This window comes from Kogia breviceps, chromosome 3 (genome assembly GCF_026419965.1).
Source record: "Kogia breviceps isolate mKogBre1 chromosome 3, mKogBre1 haplotype 1, whole genome shotgun sequence".
In the NCBI taxonomy this organism is placed as follows: domain Eukaryota; kingdom Metazoa; phylum Chordata; class Mammalia; order Artiodactyla; family Physeteridae; genus Kogia; species Kogia breviceps.
Window position 1 is genome coordinate 148,399,915 of NC_081312.1, and position 27,922 is coordinate 148,427,836.

General features: G+C 38.9%; 1 protein-coding gene across 1 annotated transcript in view; it reads left to right on the forward strand.

Moving 5' to 3' along the window:
* The window catches only part of MYO5A (myosin VA), a 201,027-nt gene that overhangs the window by 119,098 nt on the left and 54,007 nt on the right, over positions 1-27,922 (forward strand). The window contains exons 12-24 of the mRNA XM_059056163.2: positions 74-214; positions 2,200-2,325; positions 3,620-3,703; positions 9,209-9,370; positions 10,578-10,675; positions 13,283-13,369; positions 13,458-13,566; positions 15,812-16,023; positions 16,898-17,054; positions 21,153-21,392; positions 22,393-22,641; positions 25,351-25,444; positions 27,623-27,771. Of these exons, the coding sequence (XP_058912146.1) occupies positions 74-214; positions 2,200-2,325; positions 3,620-3,703; positions 9,209-9,370; positions 10,578-10,675; positions 13,283-13,369; positions 13,458-13,566; positions 15,812-16,023; positions 16,898-17,054; positions 21,153-21,392; positions 22,393-22,641; positions 25,351-25,444; positions 27,623-27,771 (1,908 nt within the window). The remainder of the gene's footprint in view (positions 1-73; positions 215-2,199; positions 2,326-3,619; positions 3,704-9,208; positions 9,371-10,577; positions 10,676-13,282; positions 13,370-13,457; positions 13,567-15,811; positions 16,024-16,897; positions 17,055-21,152; positions 21,393-22,392; positions 22,642-25,350; positions 25,445-27,622; positions 27,772-27,922) is intronic.

A 27,922-nucleotide genomic window follows, 5' to 3' on the forward strand; every position in this document is an offset into this window, starting at 1 on the left:
TTTATAAATGTCTCTTGACTAACATTATTTATGACAATATGCAGTAATGCCAGTTTTTTCTTTTTCATTTCAGCATGTCTTCAAATTAGAACAAGAGGAATATATGAAAGAACAAATTCCATGGACACTCATAGATTTTTATGATAATCAGCCTTGCATTAATCTTATAGAATCTAAACTGGGCATTCTAGATTTGCTGGATGAGGAATGCAAGGTAAGTATGATTTTCTGATGTACTTAGTATATGAAAATTGATACATCAAGGTCAAATGGTAAATGGGTTTAAGCAGAGATTCACTAGTATACCATAAGGTGCCATGGTGTCAAGAAGTGGAGGTCACCCTAACTTGCATTCTGAAGGGTCACTAGACCCACAGAGTTCAAAATACATGTGAAACTAGGAGAATCTCCCTTCTCATTGGCATTAGATACAACTACTACCAATTTTAGCCACTTTTGTTATGATATGCTTATATTTGGTACTTTCTGTTCAGTGGTGTGATATAGTTAAAGAAATGCAAGAAATTGTACAAAAGGCATTTTGAATAACAGTTCTAAATATCCATAATTTTAAAATTGACTAGTTGTTCTTTAGTACTGATATTTATGGTAGAGAGGGAGTTTTAGCTTTAATATTTGAAGATGCAGCATGTGGAAAATATATCAGATCCCCAGCTTTACTGCTGAGTTATCCTAGACACATAACCTATCCTTTTTCTTAGTTGCTCTTTAATTTATATGCCATAAATTACAACTTAATGTAGGTTGATCCTCCTAAGCATCCAGATTTCCTGCAACATTAAGAATGCAAAGACAAATACTGTATCTTTTCACGTATATGTAGAATCTAAAAAATAAAACAAACAAATGAGTGTAACAAAACAAAAAGAGCCTCACAGATACTAGAGAACAAACTAGTGGTTACCATTGTGAAGATGGTTAGGGGGAAGGGCAAGATAGGTGAAGGCGGGATTAAGAGGAACAAACCACTAGCTATAAGATAAACAAGAGATACAAGGATGTTATGTACAGCTCAGGGAATATAGCCAATATTTTATAATAACTTCACATGGAGTATAAACTATAAAAATATTGAAGCACTATATTGTACTGAAACTAATATTATACGTCAACTATACTTCAGTAAACAAAAAGAATGCATGTAAAGGTGCTCAGCCTTGCTTGAAATTAAATAAAATGTAAATCAAAACAAAAATGGGATACTGCTTTTCACCTATCAAATGAGTTTAAATTTGATAATACCAAATTGATATTTTTTAATGGTTTTTTTGATGTGGACCATTTTTAAAGTCTTTATTGAATTTGTTACAGTATTGCTTCTGTTTTATGTTTTGATTTTTTGGCCACAAGTCATGTGGAATCTTAGCTCCCCAACCAGGGATCGAACCCGCACCCCCTACATTGGAAGGCAAAGTCTTAACCACTGGACCTCCGGGGAAGTCCCCCAGATATATACTCTTGATGAAGGGCATGAGTTAGTACAATATATTTTTGAGGAAATTTGACAGTATTTGTGAAGATTTTAAGTACACATACCTTTTGACCCAGCCGTGGAACTGCTGAGAATTTACCCTATGAATATACTTACAAAAGTATCCAAGGTTTTTGTGTAAAAGGAGCCGTTGTGGCAGTTTTCATAATAACAAAAAATCAGTAACAACCTAGTGGCCATAAATACAAGAATGCTACTGTTAAGAAGAAAAAAAATGCAAGAAGTTTATAGAATGATCCTATTTGTGTCCATGCCTTTAAAGACAGAAAGATAAAGAAATTGGTGGAAATGGTGAGAGAAGACTATTCTCTATTTTATACCTTTCTGAATTATATAAATGGCCCACTGTGTGCAAATGTTATTTTTATTTAACAAATTTTTTAAAATACATGATAGTCATGATATTTCATCTTTCATTTGTGAGGCTTTTGTTGCTATAAAAGCATATCGAATATTTATTTGATGACCTCTGGTATAGGCAGGTTGAGTTGCTGAAGGTCTCAGTCATTGCTTTTCATTAGTCATTGGTTTGGGGCCTCTAAGAGAGAAATGTGGAAGTAATGAGTTCCTAAACTGGATGTCAAAGTTGTTAGGAAAGCCAAAACATGGTCTCTTGGTTGATGCATCAGAAGCGTCTCATAACAATATTCACCTTGTTTTCTTTCTTTTTTTTCCCCTGAATGTAGATGCCTAAAGGCACAGATGACACTTGGGCCCAAAAATTGTACAACACACATTTGAACAAATGTGCGCTCTTTGAGAAGCCCCGTCTATCAAACAAAGCTTTCATCATCCAGCATTTTGCTGACAAAGTAAGGAAGTTTTATTATCTCTTTTCTTTTAAATACTTAAGTTCAAAGAGGAAAAAAAAAATCAATAGTCAATAGATAGCATTTTTTTCTTTGCTGAGCTTGCATTCTTTAGCTCCGTTTAGGAAAAATAAGCTTAAGTGTTGGCTTATTGGTTTTCTCTTTCTTTAACCTAAATGGAATTATATTAAGAAATAAATATATGTTTACAGTTCCTCTATCTATAATTCTGAAATCCAAGAAACTCTGAAATCCATGTCTTTTCATAATTCATTTAGTGGCTAAGCCTGATTTTTTGACCTGAACTAACATGAGGTTATTTATAGTCTTTATTTATCCCAGTTAGGCTGGATATTTATATATTTCAATGTAGAAATGTTAATATGTTTGATTATAGATTGCTGCCTCAGATTCTGCTAAAAGATTCTGGGTTCTGAAACCCAATGGTTTCAGAATAGAAACTGTGGACGTTCTCACCCTCTGTGATTGATTCAGTGAGTCCCTACTAATGAGGCGTGCAGACTTGCTGCTTCACAGGTTCTGTAGTCTACTCAGAAAATCTGGAGCTATGACACTAGTTTATATTTCCAGGAGGTTGTGGTAGCCTTCTGGTAAGCTTCCCATGGTCCCCTTTAGGAACTGAGGGTTTTCCGAGTCTGTCCTACTCCTAGCTGGAGACCTTGAATGGCTTCAGGGAAGCCTAAGGGCTTTGTGGTACAGGCTGGGGACCCTGAGTGGTCGATGGCTGAAGTCTTCTAGAAGCAGGGAGAGTCCATTCTCATGTAGTTCTACTTACCAGATCATACAGTGTTTACCCAGCCTCCATCGACATCCATCATTGCCGCTTCAACTTTCTGCCAGGCAGCCATTTGTTCCTCTGACTCTCTTTCCCACTTTCATCTCTTGTCTCCCAGAGGAGACTTACCCACTCTCCCAGAGGTGAGCTAGGTTTGAAGAAAATACAGTGGGAAAGCCTTGGAGGAGCTCTCTTTGGCCTGCATGAGAGAAGAGAACAGCTTCTTTTGAGTTTGCTTACCTATGAACTGGAATGATCTTAGATCAGAGTTAATCAGCACTGCCACTCTTCCCTAGGAAAAACAATATTTGGGGAGTTTTACTCTGGAGTTAACATGCTTCTTACTAAGAATGGTACTAATTTCTTAGAATAAAACTAATGATAACAGTTCACTGAGAGCCCATCACATAGCCTGAGCCTAATAAATATTTTTGTTGTTGATGACAATCATATCTATTCAAAAGTTTTATTAGCTAAGGAGATTTTCCCATGTGTTTTCAGGTGGAATACCAGTGTGAAGGCTTTCTGGAAAAGAATAAAGACACTGTTTTTGAAGAACAAATTAAAGTACTTAAATCAAGCAAGGTAACCATGTATAGGCTTTCTCCAATCAGGCTATATTCATTAAAATGTTTCTTACTTAAGCATTAGCTTTTTGACAGTAATAATAATTGTTCTAACAAAATCAGCTTTACTGTTAGTTTTCTATTGATCAATACATGTGTCAGGTCCTGTTTTAAATGCCTTACAAGTGTTAACCCACCTAATCCTATGATGAGGTGATATTATCATTACTCCCATTTTACAGATGAGGGAACTGAGGCACAGAAACTTCATAGCTAGTAAGTTTTCAAGCCAAATTATTGATAAAACCCAGGCTGTTGAGCTCAGAGTGTGCACTCTTAACCACTATGCAGTGGTGTTTTTATGTGAAATTTTTGCCTCCACAGCAGTTCTAGGCTCTCTTGTGCCTTTGTGAGAGACCATGAGAGAAAACGTTTTGTTGTTGTTTTTGGCTGTGTCATTTTGAAGGGATGCACTAAAGACATGGCCTTAAGCATTCCATCCAAATAAAGATTGACCTCTGGATCATTGAGTGCAATTTCAGATGTAGTCCAAAGCACTTTGAAATTATTCTTCTTAGGTATAGATACCAGAAACACTGCTTTCTAGTGGGAGAAGAATATTCCAGATTGCAGAGAACTATGATGACTCTTTGAGGTTGACCTCAACCTCCACCCTTTGACTCTCTTCAGGAAAGTATTTGGGAGGGGAGCACGGCTCACTTTCATCCTGTAGGGAGCAAACCAGAAAGCGGGTTACTTAATTTAACAAAGTAAATATTCAAATATTCAGTGAAAGACTAAAAATATTCATGTGAATTCTTCTGGATTTCTGACCGGCACTTTTTGTTTTTCTGGTTTATTCTAAGAAAATCCTTTTAACTTCAATGGAATGTTATATGAACATTTTGACTCTTGTTTTTGGAATAAAAACTTTTACCTTCAATTATTTTGATAATAGAAAGATCATGTAAGGACCAAATTCCGGTTTTAACCCTCAGAAAATAATGAGTCTATAGTCTTAAGTGTCTGTAGAAAAAATCATTTTTTCACTTATCCTCTTAAGCCCTGGACATTAACGCTTTATACCTTATAGGAATGATGTATAAGAGAAAATTCTGTCACAGTGCCAATCCCTGAGTATTATTCAGTTAAAGATTATAAATCATTCTAGTTTATGAATACTGATGAAAACCCTGGAATTTTAGTCTTACTACACTAAATAATTTCGCTGACACAGAACATTCACAGGTTCTCATTCCCCAGGCACCCATAATCTTTTGTGTCTTTTTTCTGACCTAACTTTTCTGACTGGCTAGTGGCTTCTTAATTTCCAGAAAGTAGCTATGCATTCTGAGGAATCATTTGGAGTGACTGCCAGTCTATATAGCACTGTTGCAGTTGGGTGGGGTGGTGTAAGATTTACATAGCTTAAAGGCCTACACTGCTCCCAGTCAGCAGAAACCCAGCCCAAGGGTATGAACTTTATGTTTTAAGTTTTCTGCACCTGATAGGAAGCAAGTGTAACCTAGTGTTGATTTGTCCTCTTGGAAGTACTAATTTTAGAAGATCAGTATTTGTGTTATGTGTTTTCAACAGAATTATTTTTGTGGTAATACAGTGTGGGGTTGTTTGTGTGTATGTGTTTTGTCTTTTTTTTTTTTTCTTTAATCTTGCAGCTTCTAGCCACTTTAAAAGGAACTAAGGTATAAAAAAACTTAACAGAAGGTGTCTTAATTTATGTTTTCCCACCATAAAGAAATCTGTTGCTACATCAAATAACAGGAGGCACATAAGTAAATTGCAGCTCGATGAAATACTACTAAATTGCAACTCTACTAAATGTCATTAAAAAGAGTTATATCCCCTACTTTCCATGTTGCTAATTGATGAAGGGAAGCACAGTTCATCTACTGAGTTTATGCCTCAAATCTCTCATCTGTAAAATAGAATCATGATAGTATCTACTTTCAGAGGTTGTTATGAAGATTAAATAGGTTGTATTAAGCTCTTAGAGCAGTGCTTCATGTATAAAAAGCTCTTAGTGAATAATGTTGTTGTTGTTGTTACTGAGATGATTTCCCACATCTTTATGAAGCAGTTACTTGGATTTTTCTGTCTTCTTTAACACTCTTTCCTAGACATATAAGTTCAGTCTTAAGCAATTCAGAGTCCTGTCTTAAGCATAGACAGATCAAAGAAACAAGATGGAATGTCCAGGCATATCTACCTACTTACATATTTGACTTTCTGTTTATTTGCCTTTCTCTCTTCAAATGAAGTTGGCATTCTCAGTCAGTGGGGAATGGCTAAATTTTTCAATGAGTGATTTAAGAAAATTGGGAATTTAGCAAGGTAAACATGTAAATGAGATAGGCAGAGGAGTTAGGTAATACCCACTTAACCAAATATTTAGATGATATCATGTCATAAAATGGTAAGTGCTATAAAGAAAGTAAAACAGGGTACCAAGCTAGAGAGTGACTAAGCTTGGGCAGAGGTGAGGTGCCCATTAGCCACAGTGGTCAGGAAAGGTCTCTCTGAGGATGTGATATTTGGGCTGTACCTGAATAATAGGAGACAACTGTGTCAGTGGAAGAGCAAGTGAGGAGTGCTGAGACTGTATAAGATGGTTGTGTTTGAGGTCCGTAAAGAAGGCCAGTATGACTGGAGCATGGTAGATGAGTAGGATGGGTAGACAGGGGCCACTTTCTGGAGGGAAGTGTGGTAAAGAGTATGGATTTTATTCCTGTTCCTGTGGAAAGTCTGAACAGTTTTCATATGGGGAATGATAAGTTACTGTGTGGAGATATGGTGGGGGGGCTGGGTATAGTGGGGTAGTAATCTAGGGGACAGATAGTGGACTGAGATACTGAAATTATAGCAGTGGAAATGGCTTATGATTTGTGGGTAGAGTTGACTGGTCTTGTTGATGGTTTGAGTATGGAGAGTGAGAGGAGAGAAATTGAAGATGACTTCTATGTTTTGGGCCTGAGATGCTGGATGGATAATGGTGCCACTTACTGAGGTGAAGACTTGTAAAAGATCAGGCTTCAAGAGAAAGAATTAAGAGTTCTGTCTTGGACTCATGGATATGGAGAACAGACTTATGGCTGCAAAGGTGGAGGGGGTTGGGGGAGGGATGGAGTGGGAGGTTGGGGTTAGCAGCTGTAAGCTACTATACATAAAATGGATAGACAATGGGGTCCCGCTCTGTATAGCACAGGGAACTATATTCAGTATCCTTTGATAAACCATAATGGAAAAGAATATGAAAAAAAAGAATGTATGTATATGTATAACTGAGTCGCTTTGCCGTTCAGTGGAAATTAGCATGACATTGTGGGTTAGCTATGCTTCAATTAAAAAAAAAAAAGAGTTTTATCTTGGACATGTTTTGCCTGAGATGGCAATTAAATAGTCAAGTGGACGTGCCATATAGGAAGTTGTAAACGAAAGTCAGCAGGTCAGAGAGAAAGTCAGAGTCAGTGATATAAATTTGGTAGTCTTTAGAACTAGACGGCATTTAAAGCAATAGGACTGGATAAGATTGCTTAGGGAGAGCAAGTAGGTGAAGAATAGTAGAGAGTAAGGCATTCCAACTCCTGGAGACTGGCCTGAGGAAGAACCAGGAAAGAAGTCTGAGAAAAATGGCACACGAGGAAGCGGGAACACTGCCGAAAGAAGAAATTGTAGAGTAGTCTCTAATATGACAATGTAAAATGTTCTCTCTTTTTTTTTTAAATGAAAACTCAGTGTAGAGAATTTTAAATTTATAACTTGTATGAAGAGGAAGACACACATATGCATCTATATGTGTGTATGTGTTCTGAGCTCTCAACACTGAGTAGTTTTCTGGTAGATATTGTAGAACTTCAGTTAAATTGTAACACTAGTGGTGAACATGATATTTCAGCCCAGCTCTATTAACCATTTCACACAGAAGAGAGAAAAACAAAGTTTAGGTAGGCAGCGCTAATGTAGAACTAGCAACTTACTTGGAAATGACAGAGTGTGTGGATAGATCCTAGAGTCCTTGGCCTGTTATCGAATAGCCTTACATCTTAACTCTGTGCTGAGTTTTCAAATCAAATCTATTAGGAACTCTTATTTTTCCCCTTTGTGATACAAGATAATGGTAAAATGTTCCCCTACCCCCACCCCCTGCCCTGCTTTGTAGTTAACCAAGCTATATGTATTCCGTAAAGCAAGGGATACATTCATTTGTGCAGCAAGCAACCATTATTGGTATGTCATGTATAACAATTTGTTATACACATCATGAATTATATCCTAAATTACCCTTATAATTGATAGATACATTATAGCAAATGAAATTAATTTTGTTTTTTAATGAAAGAACTCTCTTAAGAAAATTATTTCTTCTGGAGATATTCTAAGTTTATTAGATAAATAATTGGTTGTTGCAGTTACACTTTGACTTATAAGAAGGATTTATTTTATGTATGTGGACTGTGTCACTATTGTAAAGATATGTACATATATCAAAATGTTACTGTCGGGCTTCCCTGGTGGCGCAGTGGTTGAGAGTCCGCCTGCCGATGCAGGGGTCACGGGTTCGTGCCCTGGTCCGGGAGGATCCCACATGCCGCGGAGCGGATGGGCCCGTGAGCCATGGCCGCTGGGCCTGCGCGTCCGGAGCCTGTGCTCCGCAGCGGGAGGGGCCACGGCAGTGAGAGGCCCGCATACCGCAAAAAAAAAAAAAAAAAAAAAATGTTACTGTCGATTACTTTGAAGTCTCTTTTGTTCCATAAAATGTCTTCCAACCACATTAACTTATACTATCCACCCATTTATTAACTACCAGATCTTTTAATAGCCTTTCATTTCGTTAACCTGGTAGAACACAAAATTGATTGCAGGAATTATGCAGTCAAGTTATAAATCCTTTGAAAACAAATGCAAAGCTTACAGGATACGGGCAGGGTTTCCTTTTACTTTTTTTCCCCAATAATCCACCTTACTTTCTAAAAATTATTAATTCATGATTTTTTAAAATCTTATTAAATTGTAGAACTAGTTCATGACACCCTTCCTGATGAGATTTTCAGTGATATTTTTTAGTTGGTACTTACCATTTGAGTTAGTGGGTAGACAGATGAAGCATGATGATAAGACATTTGGTGGAACTGATATAATAAGACTTTCAATTAGTATTTTGCTCAGAAAAGAATTATCGTTTAAAACCAGTAAAATGGTTAGAGTGGCCATTTCCTGTGGATTAAGATTTCAAGTCTTAGTGGAGTAGTTTTGATTTTGTTTTCCCCCAAATAAGGTTGTAGAATTACTGCATTTTTCCATCTATATTTTTGTAGCATTGATGTCACCTCCCTCTCATATTTTTGGCTCCTAACACAGATATTGATTATTTCTGGAATGTGACTCTGAAAGGGGTTACTTAGGGAAGGGAATCGCTCTGGATTACAAATCATCATAGTGTTTCTGTGAAGATTTCCAATTGAGTTTGGGTTTAGAGTGTGATTTCCTTTTACTGTTTCTGACTCAGTTTAAGATGCTACCGGAATTATTTCAAGATGATGAGAAGGCCATCAGTCCAAGCTCAGCCACCTCTTCAGGGCGCACACTCCTCTCCCGCATTCCTGCAAAGCCCACCAAAGGCAGACCAGGCCAGGCGGCCAAAGAGCACAAGAAAACGGTGGGGCACCAGGTGAGTTCAGGGAGCTGCTGCTGCAGTGCTACTTCCCCTCTGGCTCAGCTGGAGCCTCAGGTCTTCCTTTGTCAGCCTCCCAGGTGGGGTCCTCAGGTGAGGAGAGGCTGGAGCTTTCACTGTGAGAACACAGAACACTGTCCGCTCATACTTCTCCTCTCCTAACATAGCCCCGTGACTCTGCTTAAGCGTTTCCCAAAATAATTTTCTCTACATTTTAATTCTTCTACTACATATCCTCCCTCACAAACCACTGCTGCCTTTGTTTTGTTCTCTGGCTGTTTCATCTCTGGATTTGTACAGCTCCTTCAGCCCAGGAACAGTGCCCTCTGCTTTCTTTGATGTTTTATGCACCATGGGGACTGGGAAACATGACACATGTGCTTAGTGCCTGAACTAGGGCTGAGGGCTTTGGGCAGGAGGCTGAGTGCTAGTCAGCTTGTTTTCCTGAGCAGATAGGAAGCAGGGTCTGGCACAGGTCCACAGCCCCCAGTCTGATCCCATGTCCCTAAAGGTAACCCCACCCTGGCTGTACTCTTCCATGCTCCGGCACCACCCCCACCCCCCCCCCGCATTTCCTATACTCTTTTAAGTCATCTGCTACTTTTTTCAGTATCATACAGCAAAATTCCTACTGTACATGATTAAATGACCTTAATATCTTTAAAGCAAGCTTATATTTTTAGTCAAAGTTTTAAGTGTACAACAGAAAGCTACAGAAATCTATATTAAAAGGGTGGGTGGAAGAATGAACTCTAGTGTAATGATGGTAATGATGTGTGATAATGATGTGTTTAAGTAGGTTCATCAGCTGTAACACATGTACCACTGTGGTGGGGAATGTGGATAATGGAGGAGGCCATGCCTGTGCCAGGGTAGGGGGTATGGGGGACATCTCTGTACCTTCTGTTTGATTTTGCTGTGAAGCTAAAACTGCTCTAAGAAAATAAAGTCTATTTTAAAGGCGGGGGGCAGTGGTGGTGGTGGGAGGAGTGAGAATATCTGTTTAGCAGAGTGAGCATGTAAATGGTAGGGTTTAAGCAAATTTGAACCAAAAGCCCTAGCAGCTCCACTGTTGACGGCTGGTCAGGTTCATAGGTGGCAAAATCATCTCCACTAGTGTCATTCGAAGAAAATTTTCAGTTGTTTTATGTCATTTTTGACTTTGACAAAACCTTGATGCCCCTTTCTGCTCTTTTTCATGCAGTTCCGAAACTCCCTTCACCTGCTTATGGAGACCCTGAATGCCACTACCCCTCACTACGTGCGCTGTATTAAGCCTAACGACTTCAAGTTCCCATTCACGTAAGTATTTCTCAACTGCTGAATTTAAAGTATACGTATCTCATAAGGATTGCCAAACCAGCAGCAGGGAAAAAATACTTAGGTAAATCTTCATGTCTTGTAGAGGGAAACAACTAGTTAATAGAACGTTTCCAGTTTTTGTTCCCTTTTAAGAATGTGAAAACAGGGAATTCCCGGTGGTCCAGTGGTTAGGACTCCATGCTTCCACCACCGGGGACCCGGGTTCCATCCTTGGTCGGATCAGGGAACTAAGATCCCACAAAGCCTCACAACATGGCCAAAAAAAAGAAAATGTGAGAACAAATTAGTAGTTGGCCTTCTGATGATTTTAAAAGTTGAAATCAACCACACATTTCTAGTACTATTTTCTATTTGTAATTTACTTCATTTCAAGATCTTTTTGGTTAATGTGGGCTTTAGTTAAAACCAGAGCTGGGTGAGATAAGGTTGCTTTAGCAAAGGCTCACAATCATCCCTGCTACTTTTCAACTGTTGAAACTATCAGAGAATGTCTACTTTTACCAAACATCTTGTCCTATGTCAAATACCATTCGTGAGAGGAAGTTTTTTCCAAAACGGAAATATTTCTCTAATTTTGAAAGTAATGCATGCACATTATAAAAACAATTTTCAGGAAATATAAAGTAGTGTAAAAATAAATAAAAGAGCATTTCATTATACCCAGAGAGATAATAAGTTTGTTTGTTTGTTTGTTTTTTATATATATATATATATTTATTTATTTTTGGCTGTGTTGGGTCTTCGTTTCTGTCTGAGGGCTTTCTCTAGTTGTAGCAAGTGGGGGCCACTCTTCATCGCGGTGCGCGGGCCTCTCACTGTCGTGGCCACTCTTGTTGTGGAGCACAGGCTCCAGATGCGCAGGCTCAGCAGTTGTGACTCACGGGCCTAGTTGCTCCATGGCATGTGGGATCTTCCCAGACCAGGGCTCGAACCCGTGTCCCCTGCATTGGCAGGCAGACTCTCAACCACTGCACCACCAGGGAAGCCCGATAATAAGTATTAACTGGCATAGATCCTTCTTGATTATTCCTTCCCTGCTGTGTGTGTGTGTGTGTGTGTGTGTGTGTGTGTGTGTGTGTGTTTGTATGTGTGTGTGAGAGAGAGAGAGAGAGAGAGAGAGAGAGAGAGAGAGAGATTAATAAAATGGAAGGGATCATGCTGTAATTGTTGTTTTGTATCTGCTTTCAACTTATGGGTGTTTTCCATGTTAGTAAATACAAATCCATATCATCATTTTAATGGCTACATCATATCCCATTATATACACATACCACCATTCTTTTAAATTATTCCCTATTGATGGCCATTTGGGTTATTCCTATGGCTATGATAAACATCTTTTGCCAAACATTTTTTTTTTTTTTTTTTTTTTGCGGTATGCGGACCTCTCACTGCTGTGGCCTCTCCCGTTGCGGAGCACAGGCTCCAGACGCGCAGGCCTAGCGGCCATGGCTCACGGGCTTAGTTGCTACGCGGCATGTGGGATCTTCCCGGACCAGGGCACGAACCCGTGACCCCTGCATCGGCAGGCGGATTCTCAACCACTGCGCCACCAGGGAAGCCCCTTGCCAAACATTTTTGTATATTTGCCTGATTATCTCCTTAGAATAATGTATTTCTAGAAGTGGAATTTGTGGGTCGGAGATTAGGCACACTTACCAAAGGCTGTAATAACTCCCACTCCACAATGTGTGCGTGCTCCTTTACCTACACCCATGCCAGTCTTGCCCTTGGAGAGTCAGCCTTAGACTGCAGGGCACTTCTCAAAGACTGTTGTGTTCTTCTCATTGCCAAGAAGCCCTTTCTGGAGGAAGTGAGAAGCTGGAAGAAGCTGCCACGCCCTGGGTGACTTTCCTGGACAGCCCTAGGGGCCACTGCCTTCTGTCAGCCAACCGCATCTCCCATCACCAGCAAAACACTTGAGAAGGTAGCACAGCAGAAGCCTCGGATAGGTCACTCGGGGCTTAACTGGGGAGTAAGAGGAATCATCATCCCGTAAGAAGCAGGCCTTGCTACTTCTTCTTTTAGTGTCAATTTAACATTAAGGTGCTGTTTATCTAGAGTGAAATACACACAAGACATAATATAAAATATTTTTCACTGACATGGACACTATTAATGCTTAGTATGTATACACTGAGTTGAATAGCTTTTAGAACACCAATAATTTTTTTTAAATACCTGAATGGGGAATATTTAATTTGTTCTTCTTGTTAGAGAAATCTCCAGGGCTGGCCAGTCTTTATTCCAGGGGAGCTCTGTATGGTGAACTAAAGAGTTATGAGGACAGCTAGTCAGGCCAAGGCATGTAATGAGCATGGCACAGTGCCAAGGAGTTTGGGCTTTTTAAATATGTTTAATGGCATTTCTTATAAGTTTGTGGTATGTATTTTTACTGCTAATGGTCTCTTCCCCTCTCTTACATGGAGTTTTCCATTTTGATCACTGTTCCAACTTTTGAATATTTTTTTTCTAATTTATCCATTTGGCTCTTTACAAAAGAATTCAGTCTCTGGACTGAGGAAAGTAGTTTGTGGCTAGAGCCACACTTCTTTGTGTATTAATGATTTCCATTTTTACACATAGGTTTGATGAGAAGAGGGCGGTACAGCAGCTGAGAGCGTGCGGTGTCCTGGAAACCATCCGAATCAGCGCAGCAGGTTTCCCCTCTCGGTGGGCTTGACATTTTTCAAATATAAGGTATCCTAAAGGGGGAGTTTCCTGTTTCTTTAAATAAGCTGATATGAGTTTCTTTTTATAGGTGGACTTACCAAGAATTTTTCAGCCGCTACCGTGTCCTAATGAAGCAAAAAGATGTGCTAAGTGAGAGAAAACAAACATGCAAGAATGTTTTAGAGAAACTGATACTGGTAAGAAAGATTTTTCACTTACCTTTATCAAAACAGATGTTTGCCAAAGGCCTTGTGATTGTAACCTGTGAATGTCCTAGGAGTATCCATATACCACTAATCCAGGGTATTCAGGGGTGGAAGGGTGGAGAGGCACACTGTCTTGGAGGTCAAGGCTCCCTGTCTTTACGATGGAAGACCTAGTGAAGATGATGGTCCAGTATTAAGAAACAGGATGGTGAGGCCTGGACCCAGACTTGAGACACGTTCTTTTTAGAATTTGATCATGTTCAATAAAAATTTACCAAGTACTAAATTTTTATTGACAATTACTTATGACAGACACCAGGCCAGATGCTGTGTGATTAAGAAAAAATAAGTCTTGTCCTCAGGTGACATAGTGTGTCTTGGAAATTAATGCATTTTAAAGATAAGTATAATATACCTTAGTGTCTGTCAAATGCTGAGTGAGTGAGACAGGAAATCAACAGAAGACAAAGCCACATCTGCTGTGGGAAGGAGGAACTTTTCATGGAAGACATGTATTTTGAGTCAGGCCCTGAAGAGTGGGTAAGATTGTATAAAGTGGAAGGAGACTATCCTAATAGGGAGCAAGGAGCAGAAAAGATAGTTTTCTCAAAAAGCAGTTAGAGTAGGATTTTTGTTTTTGCTTTTGCAGTAAAAAAAATGGTGCATGGGACAGTAGGGAATTGGTTAGGAAATGTGGGTTGGTGTTTGAAGAGACTTGCATACCAAGCTAAGGCGTTCGCACTCTTTAGAATGCATCAGGGTCACCTTAAGGGCTTGTTAAACTACAGAGTGCTGGGCCCCACCCCTAGAACATCTGATTTGGTAGGTCTGGGATGTGTCCAATAACGTGCATTTCTAACAAGTTCCCAGGTGATGCCGATGCTGGTTTGAGGACTACATTTTGATAACCACTGATGTAGGTTGTAGAGAATTTAAGATTCATGAGATGCTGTTTAAAGAATATTTTCACTTATTTGACATGAGGTTGGATGGATTACCTCACTTTGAAGTAATTAGTCATAATTATTAGCTATTAACTAGATGTAATATCTCTTTGGTGATAATAACTTTATTTTTCTTGAAAGCACTTAAGCCACTTTCCTGGTAATGTGTGAAATAATTTGATACACTTTGAATCTGGCCTAAGTCCTTTCTAGGGAATGGAGAGCAGAAAGTAGGGACAGCCAGCCTCCTCCCCCAGACTGCTTCCCCCTGGGCTTGGGGCTACAAGGTAAAGGAGTGCAGGCTTGGGGGCGAGGGAGGGAGAGCTGAGATGAAATGGGGCAGAGAGAAGGAGACAGGGAGAGGGAACCACTTTCTAGCTCTTCCAGCTAGCCTCCTTTGCAAACTTTATTGATTTAAACCGAAACAGTTTTAGATATATGTGGAGATTTCTGATTTTCTGTTTTCATGTACAAGATAGAAAATATTTGCTTACAGTGAAAAGTGATTTTCTCTGTTTTCACTTAGAATTTCAGATCACAGTATTGATTAATATAAATAAATTCTACTCTTCTTTTGGTACAAGATGGTTAATAACTTGCATGCTTCTAGATAAGTTGGATCAGAATATAATAGACCAAAAATAGAATGCATATATATCTGTGTTTACTGCTCAACTTTGTTTATAATCAGAAGTCAATGAGCATTATAAATGATTATATTTTTGTAAAAGGAGTTTTGAAATTTGTAGGAAGATTTACTGTTGATAAAACCAAGAGGTAACTGTTGAGAAACTTAACTCAACATGAATATGCAAGATTTTTTATCTTTTAGTTTTTATTTTGTGTGCATTACTTCCTGCCTTTTTCTTCATATTGGTGTTTTTGTCCCTTCAGCTTTCTCATGGAACACACAGCCCGATGTAATCCTTACAGCCTGGGTCAGTCAGAGGGAGTGTCAGCATCTCCATTTCCTTGAGATATTTAAAATACAAACAAGCAAATAGTAGCTGCCTATAACCCACAACCAAGTTTTGGGCCTCAGATAATAATTCCAGGTAGAATAATTCTGGAAAATAACTCTTAAACTGCAGTTTTCCTTAAAGTCCCTTCTATTTGCTCAACTTGCATAGGATCAAAAAGCTGGCTCCATTAGTTAATTGTGATGTAGCCCAAGTTTTAGCTAATAGTTTCATCCCTTTATGATTCTGCTTTTAGACATATTTTTTCTCTTTAAAATTCATTTATATAGTCATCATTTCTACTTCTGAGTATACAATTTCTTCCAAAAATAGGACAAGGACAAATACCAGTTTGGGAAGACAAAGATCTTTTTCCGTGCTGGTCAAGTGGCGTATCTGGAAAAATTGAGGGCAGACAAGTTGAGGGCTGCCTGCATCCGGATCCAGAAGACGATCCGAGGGTGGCTGCTGCGGAAGAAGTTCCTGCGCATGCGCAAGGCTGCCGTCACTGTGCAGAGATACGTGCGAGGCCACCAGGCCCGATGGTAGGTCTCCTGGCGGCATGTCCACTCTGGCTCACGGGCAGCGAAGATTGGCGAGCTCATCTGATTGATTGCCCAAACTAGGACAGTTTTGAGTGGTCACCCTACCTGAGAAGGCAGCACCTTACCTCTTCTTAGGTCCAAGGAATTAACTCATAAGACAGTTAAATAGAATAAAATTTCACTCACCTTTAAGAATGATTCAGATTGAACCTCAAAAAAAAATTACAAATTACTGCCTACTCATGTCCTCAGTGTCTGTAAATTAGAGCAGTCATGAATATAACTAGTTAATAATGACTCTGTTGAGGAGTTTTGGGGAGCAGTTAGCTGAGAAGGTGTAGAAGAGAGTTACACTTACGTGTGATTACATATTATGATAATTTTAATTTAGAGATATCAAAGGATATGAGTTAATGGTAAAGAACTTGTGCCCAAATGGATAGGTTAAGGAAAAACATCGTGCATTAGCAATGGATAGAGCTAAGAAAGCTGGTGATAAGTAAGTACAGGATTACTGTGTAAGCTGGTCTACTATGTAAAAGGGACATAGTCTGGGGTAATGAGCACAGTCCTAGAAGGAATAAACCTTTATGACCTTCACTTTCTGTATTGTAAAATCAAGTAATATGGGACATTCCACTTTTTAGGGTTAGGTAAGGCTCAAATGAGATAATGGATGCACAGATATTTGGGGGATCATTAAATAACTATACAAATATAAGAAATATAAATGTTGATTTAACATGTATGTTATTAGAATAATACAATGGAGGTACTACTTATTATGCCAAAGATATTGGTGCTTTCGGCCTCTACAAAATGTATTCCTGGGTCTTTCTGATTACTGACTACGCACCACTCTTTCTCTGGCCAGTTATGCTAAGTTCCTGCGCAGAACCAAGGCAGCAACCATCATTCAGAAGTATTGGCGCATGTATGTAATCCGCCGGAGGTACAAGATCAGGCGGACTGCCACGATCATCCTTCAGTCTTACCTGCGAGGCTACTTGGCCAGAAATAGGTATCGCAAGGTGAGGCCTTGTTTTCAACTTTGTTTATTCATTCCATTAACGTTAATCAAATTCCATGTCTGTACAAAGTGCCACAGGGGCTCCTATGGATGTAGGAGTCATATGGAGACAACCAGCAATTGAAATACATTTTTAAATATTAAATAAGCCACATATATTTATTAACATGATGTTGAAAAAGAAAATTTACTTTTTTCTTCCCCTGTCTATGTAATTTGAACAAACAGTGAGTATATTAGTTTCCTGTGGCTGCTGTCATAATCATAAATTACCACCAACTTGGTAGCTTAAAACAACAGAAGTTTATTTTCTCACAGTTTTGGAGGCAGGAACTGTGAAATTAAGGTGTCAGCAGGGCTGCCCTCCCTCGAGAAGCTATGGGGGAGAACCCATTCCCTGCCTCTTCTAGTGCTGGTGGCCACCAGTATTCCTAATAATTGTGGCCATATCACTCCAGTCTCTGATTCCATCTTCACATCATCTTCTCTCTGTGTCTAATTTCACTTCTTTTGTCTGTCTCTTGAGAGAACACTTGTGATGGATTTAGGGCCCACCCAGATAATCCAGGGTAATCTCTCCATCTCAAGATCCTTATCTTAATCACATCTGCAAAGGCCCTTTTCCCAAATAAGGTAATATTTACAGATTCTTAGTATTGGGGGCCTTTATTCAGCTGACTATGGTGAGCTTTGAATAGGTAAAAATATTGCTTAGGCCAAAAAGTTCGTTCGGGTTTTTCTGTAACATCGTATAGAAAACCCGAACGAACTTTTTGGCCGACCCAATATATGGCAGATGAACAGATTAAGAATGAAACAACCTTGGAACAATTTACCATGGCAAAAGTGAAATCAAATATAACATCAATGTGGTCAAAGTTGTATTGACTGGAGTACGATGCTCTAGAAATTTTTGACAAATAATCTTTATGTCTAGCAACAGTCATCATGGCTATAGATAGTGGATCACCAGATTAGTCTTAGTCATCACCTCTAACAGTATATGATCTAGTCGATGAAAGTTTTTCCTCTTTCATTTCGGCAAGGTTTTGAGTCTGTTCTTTAGAACATAGTCCTATAAGCCAAAAATACAGTCTGGATCTTGGAGCTCTCTGGGCATCACTCTGTCAGTAGAGTGATGTGAAGGACATTGCTCTAATTACAGGCAGTGATTATGTGGGTGTGCCCTAGGCCCTATTCATGTCTTTATTTTATTTTCTTATTTTGAATTAATTTTATATAACAAAGAAAAATGGAAAATGAGGCTTGAATGAGCATATTTAATAGCTGTGTTTTGAAGAAAATTTGAAGACAGCTACTCCAGGTCTTTCTGCCCACGCCTGCTTTATAGTCAGATGTTCTTTCTCTTCAAGCATGAGCTTTCAAGGGAGGGAAAAGCTTTACTAAACTTGACCTTTTAGATATACCAAACCAGTTACCCTCCTGTTTTCCTCACTACTCTCCTCAGGAACATCTGAACTGGAGTGTGAGGCCATTGGTTTAGCAGTAGCAGTCTCTAGCTAGCTTAGCTCCCAGTGTGACTGGACATAGTAGGGGAGGCAGGTTAGAGACAGGCTCATGTGTAGGCCAGTAGTACCGCCTTAGTGATCCTTCTAGCTGTGATTCCAATCCAAGCTTCCCCCAAGCTTTGGGGGTCTTAAAGTGAGAGCAAGTGTTATTTAATGTCTCTGACTCACCGATGGAAATGAGATTGAGAACGGAAGCACTAATTATATACTGTTTCCATTTGACTGAAATTAGAGAAATGGACCAGTATCTGAAGTTACACGGGGAGAAGGAAATGGAACAGGAATATTGGCATTAATACCTTTGCCACTGTGTGCTGCTTGAGTTTCAAAGTCTGAAAGCCTTCAATTTGCCATCACTGAGTCTTATTCAGTTTGTCACTAGTCATCCAGATAAGACAGGGAGCTCCCTTGGGGTTGTGTTGTTGAGTGAGAGCTCAGGATGCCCTGCCTCACTGTGGCATGACGCACAGTGACTGCACTTAGTGGGAACTGAAGGCTCTCTTAGCATTAGGAAAACATCCCAAAGGGACAGCCTTGAGTTGGCTGAAGATACTATAAAGGTCTCCTAAACACCTATGTTTATTTTGTATTTGTTGGCTTTAAACACAACCACTTATTTCTTAATTGTATCCTCTAGGATGGCATATGTTTTTCATTGTTTTTCTCAGCTACATAACCTAAAAATAGGAACTGTTCTTTTAATGATCTTACTAAACTGCTACCTATCTGAATAGATGGTTTCAGAGATTTTTTACATTTAAAAAGTTTCATAAAATATCCATTTATAATAATCACTAATAAGTACTTAATCAAGTGCATACATTTAAACATTTATATCACACAAGACTTATTTTATAATGTCATAGACTTGAAAGGACATCAAAGTTTTGCTAGTTCAACCGTTCTTAAAATTTAAGAACTTCTTCCCCATCATTCCTGGAAATTGTTTACACAATCTCTGCTTGATGGTCATTAGTGACAAGAAATTCATCTCATAAGGCAATCTTATTTTTAAAAAATTATTTTTATTATTATTATTTTTTTTGGCTACATTGGGTCTTCGTTGCTGCCTGAGGGCTTTCTCTAGTTGCGGCGAGTGGGAGCTACTCTTCATTGTGGTGCACGGGCTCTAGGCAAGTGGGCTTCAGTAGAGTTGTGGCACGCGGGCTTCAGTAGCTGTGGCACGTGGGCTCAGTAGTTGTGGCCTGAGGGCTCTAGAGCACAGGGTCAGTAGTTGTGGCACACAGTCTTAGATGCTCCGCAGCATGTGGGATCTTACCAGACCAGAAATCAAACCCATGTCCCCCTCATTGGCAGGCAGATTCTTAACCACTGTGCCACCAGGGAAATGCAAGGCAGTCTTATTGTTATAAGTTATTTATAAGTTTAGGGGAATATCTTTTTTGTTGTTTTAAGAAAATACAATATAAAATTAAGATTTGTTTACTTCACTTTATCTTCTTAGCTTTCCTTTTAAAGTTCTCTCCCTACTACCTTTGAATCCCATAAATGGATTTGTGCTGCATTTATAATAGCAATGGGAAATCCTCACTAGAATGGTATTCCTCAAATATGGCAAACAAGAGTGTCATTTTTTTGTTGCTGGGGAAAAAATCAATAAATCAGTAATAAACTTTGCAGTACCCCAAGTGTCGTCTTCTACAGCCTGCTTACTGGCCATACCCCATGTCCTCAAGCAGAGAGCTAAAGCACAGTGACATGGTATCAGCAGTAAGGGTAGTGGGTAAATCTCTTATTTTACTAGCACGTAGTTCACAGGGTACCAAGTTCTGTTTATTTTCTAAAGGATCACCTGTTACTTATAGAAATCATATAGCAATAAGAAACCTAATGCATTTTTTCTTTCTTTGTAGACTAGTTTTCTATTTAGTAATCTGGTGCCTTTTATTTAGACAGCTTCTATCTGTATACTCTGTTTATCATCATACATATACATGTAAGCATACATATGACATGTGGATATAATACATATTTTTATATATGTCTCTCAAATTTCCTCTTTTTTAATAAAATGAGTTGAGGTTTTTTTTAAATTTATTTTTATTTTATTTATTTATTTTTGGCTGTGTTGGGTCTTCGTTGCTGCATGCAGGTTTTCTCTAGTTGCAGCGAGTGGGGGCTACTCTTTGTTGCGGTGCGCGGACTTCTCATTGCAGTGGCTTCTCTTGTTGCAGAGCACGAGCTCTAGGTGCACGCGCTTCAGTAGTTGTGGCTTGCAGGCTTAGTTGCTCTGCACCATGTGGGATCTTCCCAGACCTGGGATCAAACCTGTGTCCCCCGCATTGGCAGGCAGATTCTTATCCACTGCGCCACTAGGGAAGCCCTCAAATTGCCTTTTAAAGACTACATTTCAATCACCTTTTAAAATAATTTTGTGCTTCCATATATTTGTGATAAATACAATCCACATAATACATTGTTGTTTCAACTTTTATGTCTTTCCCTTTAGGTAATGTGTGGGTTCTCAGCCTGACATCCATAGGTTGATAGAGTTGAACATTGAGTCTAGTCCAGGGTCTGACATTACTTGCACTTACCCTCTTCTGCAGATACTCCGTGAGCACAAAGCAGTCATCATTCAGAAGTGGGTCCGGGGCTGGCTGGCTCGCACCTACTACAAGAGGAGTATGCACGCCATCATCTACCTTCAGTGCTGCTTCCGGCGGATGATGGCCAAGCGTGAGCTGAAGAAGCTCAAGATCGAGGCCCGCTCTGTGGAGCGCTATAAGAAGCTCCACATTGGCATGGAGAACAAGATCATGCAGCTGCAGCGCAAAGTTGATGAACAGGTGTGTTTTAAACAGGAGTCCTGAAAGTGCAGCATGCCTAACAAAATCCACTGGGGTCATCTTCAGCATTGTCTCCTCTTGACTTTATCTTTCAGTCTTCGCAAAAAAGGTAAAATAATAATGGCATTAATGAACGTGGAAATAGTGACAAGCTCGTAGGTAAGATTATAATTGCAAGGACCAAGGCAGGAACTTATTTTCGAGAGCACAGACAGGTTTACTAGCACTCCAAACTGTTAGGACTGAGAGTCATATTGTACTTTATATTTTACAAAACTCTTTCATCATTGTCATTCATTTGTGTTTAGTGTATTGTTCCTTTTGCAGATGAGTTGTTTAGTATTGAGGTGGCAAAAGAAGCAGAAAAATGTCCATGCTTCTGAGGAATCTGCAGTCTATTTGCAGAGATAAAAGTTTGATTTATTAGAGATAGTTACCAAGTAATATTTTAGCACATGCAAATGATATAAAGATAGTTACTAGTACATAAATACTAAGGATGACAAAGAAAAACAGAAAACAGAATGAAATAGGATTCATCAGAAAGGTTTTCTGAGTGAGGAGTTTCCAGATGGTAAACAAAGGGATTTGTAAGAAACTTGTGATTTTGAGGCCATTTTATCATTCTTATGCATCACTAGCCGGCACATGGCTTTCAGTAGCATACTGATTTGTTTTCAAAAGCAAGTATAGATTTTCCTATTCCTGGATTAAGAATCAAGAAAGAGAATTTACTGTGGGAACTCACCTTGTGACTATGAGAAAATCACATCTATGTTGCTCATCATGTAAAACAGAAATAATTGTGCCTATTCTCTCTTTGTATCACTAAGAGGGTGCTGATTGTGTTATTTTAAATATTGTCATTAGTAATTTTGGTTAGATACTATATCAGCACTATGATGATATAGCATGAATATGATGAATAGGCATGGTTTTCTCACTAAGTACATTTGTGGTGTGTATATTTACTTTTTGTCACTTATGTGTGTGTTTAAAGAACAAAGACTACAAATGCCTCATGGAGAAACTGACCAATCTGGAAGGAATATACAACTCTGAGACCGAGAAGCTACGAAGTGACTTAGAACGTCTTCAGCTAAGTGAGGAAGAAGCTAAGATTGCGACTGGACGTGTCCTCAGTCTGCAGGAAGAAATTGCCAAGCTCCGGAAAGACCTGGAACAAACTCAGTGTGAGAAAAAATCCATTGAAGAATGTGCTGATAGATACAAACAAGAAACTGAGCAGGTAGGAGCTAATGTTCATATCCCCATCTACTCCTTCCACAAAGGAGTTGTGCTGTCATCTTGACTTGGCCCTTGTGGCTCAATATCGGTTTCAATCGAAGGTAAACACATGTTTCAGTTGGTTTACTGTTCATTATTAGTGTTTCCCCCAAGCAGCTGTTCCATATGCTGGATGAGTTACCTATAGGTCTTTTAGTAAAACCTTTTACTCTCCTAAGAACAGAGGCAAAGCAGTGTTATAAGAAGAGAAGTGATGGCCAAGAACCTACTATATACCCTTTTTCTTTGAATGAATAGATCTGTGTGGAGGGTAGACTCTTTTTTCTTCAGCAGGTTAAAGGTGATTAAGAAGTAAATCACAATGAGCTGTCAGTAGCTGGTAGTAGGGATCTTTGTGGAAACCTGCATTAAGACTATTTTGAGAAGTCCAACAGGAAAAAAATCCATATGTCTGTACACTGATCGTAGTCAAGAGCTGCTCTGCAGATAGAACAACAACGAAAATGCTTACAGATTGACCAGTGCTTTCACACTACAAATTTGTATTAACTTATATCAAAACTTTATTAAATACAGAAAACACTAAGGTTCTCAAGCAGTAAGGAGATGTATTGGTTAAACAAAGTAAAAATACCTCAACATAAGGCTTACTGGAAAAAGTAAAAAAAGTAATAGGTTTTCAGAGATTCCACTAGTATTACCATCTTTAAATGAAAACAGAGTTGACTGATGGCTGTAACTATGGCAAGAATCCCAATATGCTTTTTCCTTACTGACTTCTGAACCTTAACAGCAGCTTATACAGTAAGAACCTTGAAGGGGCTTAGACACAATTCAGGTAGGATAGTGTAGCTAATAAAGTTGCAACCCTTCCATGGTATTCAGGGTCCTGATCAAATAATCCTTTCTATACCTATAGCAGATCTGGTCTCTGTATCTGGAAACAGCAGTGCTATTAATATGTTACTTTGACATAGCAAGCTTGTTCTATCAGAATTCAAATATGTATCCAATGGGATACTGTTGAGGTTTAAGATCTTTCTTTCTTGTGCTCTCTCTCTCTCTCTCTTTTCTTCCCCATTTCCTGAGTCCCTGGAAGCTTTCCAAATTCCTCTGAAACTATAGAGAATTAAGCTTGGTAGGAGTATTCTCGTTTTCTTTTCAAAGTCAAGTCCATACCTTTCTAGTCTGATAGAATAGTATACCTGAACATATTCAGATTTCTCCTTTCGTTTTATTATCTGCTGCCGTCACAAGGATAGCTATAGGCACTACCATTAATTCTTTTAGATGGAGTGTGGTAATGAGGAAGAATGAAAAAATTTCACTGTGAGAGCTAGCTTTGTGGTCAGGAAAGCTACATTGCCAGTTCGCCTGATCAAGGAGCCTAGAAGGTCCAGCAGAACTGTGGTTCTTAACCAGGAGTGTATTTCAGAATATGCTGGGGAGTTTTTAAAAAGACACCTACCCAAGCCCTGGGAGTGTGGGCCAGGCACATGTGTTTTGAAAAAGCACCACAGGTGATTGGTTGCATACCCCTGACAAAGAGCAGCCTCTCTCAAGAGCACATAGAGAACTCAGCCTTTCTACTGAGGGCAGACGTTAAGACCTTATCAGCACAGAGGGAAGACACTGGACCATCAGAAGGAACGCCTTCTGGCCTGACTTCTGCAGTGGCAACAGTGCGGCCACCTCAGTTCCCTGTCCTTCAGGGATCCTTAGTCAGAGAGCCCGCTTTCTCTGTCTCTGAACTCCTGACACTTTCTCTTTATTAGTAAAGCTGTTGCTTTAAGCGTCCCTTGAACTTATGCTTAGAGAAAGGAATTCAAATTTCACTTATAACAAGCACACATTCTATTCCAAAGGTGAATTGTATAAATTATGAACTTAGCAAAGTTTCCTTTGGTTTTGATTTTTGCTTCCTGAGACTCCTTATCCAACCAGGAAATAGAAAGTTAAAGGTCAGTAGTTTTTTTTATTGTAGTAAAATATGCTTATATGTAACATAAAATTTACCATTCTACTCGTTTTAAGTGAAAGGTTTTTTGGCATTAAGTATATTCACAGTGTTGTAAGGTCAGTGCTTAAATGTGGAATAAAAGTTTACAACCTTGCAAAACTCTTGAAAGGAGATGAAAATGAGATTCTCTTTCTCAAGACCGAGAGCAGGGAGCTTCAGAATGTCTTCAGTGAATTTCCAAAACCAAAAGGCCTTTCATATTTTTCTTAACCTCTATAATCTCTCTGCTTGAACATGGGTACACATGAACGTTGCGTTAGGCTGTTGGTGTGAAAAGGCATTATAGTTGCTTCAAGCGCAAATGCTTACTAGGTGCCGGGCAATTGCTAAATGCTCAAGGTACAAAGTAAAACAACAACAGCAAATCATTTTTGTCCTCCACGAATTTCTAGTCAATCAGGGAAGTAAAAGTAAATCATTTATAAGGGCTATAAAGAGGCATATTCAGAGTCCCGTAGTAGCCCAAAGGAGAGACATATAATTGGAGGGACTTTCTGGGAAAGCTTTCTGGAGGGTAATGCTAGAAACAAGTTTGAAGGATGACCAGATATAACTCGGCAAAGAAGTGAGGCAGTGAGATGTGGAAGTAAGGAGTGACTGCCAGTTACTGCTGTATGTGTGGTCTTTGTATTCAGTATCGGGCTGCCTCTGTCTGTGGCAGCCATCTCAGTTTATTGTTTCATTTTATAGTTGGTATCAAATCTGAAGGAAGAAAATACTTTGCTGAAGCAGGAAAAAGAGGCCCTCAATCACCTTATCGTGGAGCAGGCTAAGGAGATGACAGGTAAGGCTTATGTGGGCCCAACCTACTGCACTCTCCAACCAACCTCAGACCAAAGGTTTATAAGTTACAACTTTGCTTAGACTATCATCAGTAAATGGAGTCAAGCATTCTAAAAATTTGGTTGAATTAGTTGGTGAACTTGTAAATCTGGTCTCCCTATGTACAAATATCAATTCATATTAGTCAGTATCATATGTGACTTAAAAAAAATTGATCTATATGTATGATTTATGGCTTATAGGAGTCCTGTTGTTTTAGGACCTATTCTTGAGCTAATATGTATATGAGTATATGTATCTGTATATATTATTTATTTTGCTAAACCAATGGATATTATTTTCCTAAGATCAACCACTTTTTGCCACCTTAAAAAAAAAGACACTAGATGTGGACATTTATTTCATCTGCTCTTTGTAAGATAAATTAAAATGGTGATAATTTACAAGAAATCCACAAGTATATAAACATGAGCTAAGAAAATTTATATCTAAACTATAGTAATTGGTGGTAGAAATAGAAAGGAAGAGATTTGATTAGAGTGAAAATATATTATATGAAAAGAATCATATATCATATATCATTATCATTTTTGATGTGGTATTCAAAAAAGGAGTAAAAATTTTCTAAAGTTTCTAAACATTTTCTAAAGTTTTGAGATGAGTTATCAAAACAATAATGTGTTATTAGTAATGAGGAAATTGAGGGGAACAAGTCTCTGTTTATGAGGCAAATTAACGAGGTCAGTTGTTTGAGTATTAAAATTTGGATGTCAGCTGGGGCCTCCAGATAGAGATGATGTGAAAGCAAATTGAGATAAAAGAGAGCCCTCTGTGGTTTTCCCCATACTGCCCCATTCCTCCCAATCAAAGGGAATACTATATAGAAAAGAGAAGAAAATCTGGAATTAAGCCTTATAGGATAACCATAAAAAGGGATAAGGTGAAGAAAATGAGCCAGAAAAGAAAATTAAGAGGGAAGGAGGAAACAGTCATTGAAGACATGGAAAAAAGGAGGCTAGGATGCAGAATGCAGTGGAAAAATCCAGAATGATGACAATTCTTGTAGGAAAATAGAAAATGTTATTTGATACTGAAAGATAAGAACAAAGACAATAACAGTGGATTTGCCTAAGGAAAATTTGTTGGTAGCCTTGGGCGGCTTCCACAAACTTGTGAGAATAAAAAGCAATTTACAGAATGTTATAGATAGAAGAAATTCTTTCATTCATTTATTTACAAATTATTAAAGCCCTAGGGTAGGGAAACACTGTATTGGACATCAGGGAGGCAGTTGTGACAAGACACTTGGCAGCCCTTGCCCTCATGGAGCTGACAAAGAAAGAAATGGTGAAGCAATAGAAGCAGGCAGGGCAGATTAAGATATAGCCACAAAATATGAGGGTAAAATGGGCCATAGTGATAGGAAGCTTAATGTTTATAAATATGACTGGGTCAGTTCATTGAGATAAAACATACAGCTGAGATTTAAGGCTTTTTTTACTGTGCTTGATCTGCAATCAAGGGCTAATCTCCGATCTCCAGATGATGTCCTATCTAAGTGCCAGCCCCTGGCAACAGAAAGAGCAGAGTGAGGTGAGTAAATGGAAAGGTCAGGTCCCCCAGCAGCACATAAGAGTGATAACAACAGAGGACCAGGTGTGGGGATCTTACCTGATTAGAATTGAGGGAGTAATAGGACAAGGGAGCTCACAGCGTAAGACAGAACCTGGGGACTGAGATGAGTGGAGACACTCTGTAGAGCAGTATAGCTGGGTCCGCTGAGAAGTCGCCGTTCCCCCAGAGGCTTGAGGAATGTCTCTGACTTTTGGGGCAAAAGAATTTTATGAATAGCCTGAAACAGAATACTATTGGAATAAAAAATGTATAACCTAGTTACTAGATGATGACTGTGGAAGCTTATCAAGGATGTGCTGTAACCAATGAATGAACTAGTTCTGTTCATGGAACAATGCAATAGATGATGGTTGTTGTTATTAATAAATTATTCTTTGGTCATGGTATTTTCTCTTTCCCTACCTCCACTAAGATACTCTTCATAGATCATAGTGGTGCTAAAAGTAGAACCCCTCCCAAAGAAACTGGGAGTCAGTGTCCATGTTTGTATTCTTGCATTCTGTGGAGCCATCTTTGATATGCTTTTCCCTCTCCTTTCTTTCAGAGACTATGGAAAAGAAGTTAATAGAAGAAACAAAACAACTGGAACTCGATCTTAATGATGAAAGGCTGAGATATCAGAACCTTCTGAATGAGTTCAGTCGCTTGGAAGAACGATATGATGACCTCAAGGAAGAGATGACTTTGATGATTGTGAGTCAAATGCTTTTTGATTTTTTTAATATAAAAATTTGAAACATATGCAAAACTAGATAGAAAAGTAGAATGAACCCCCCTGTACTCCATGTACCCATCACTCAATCCAAAATGGTCAACACATTTCTACCCCCCCCCATTCTACCCT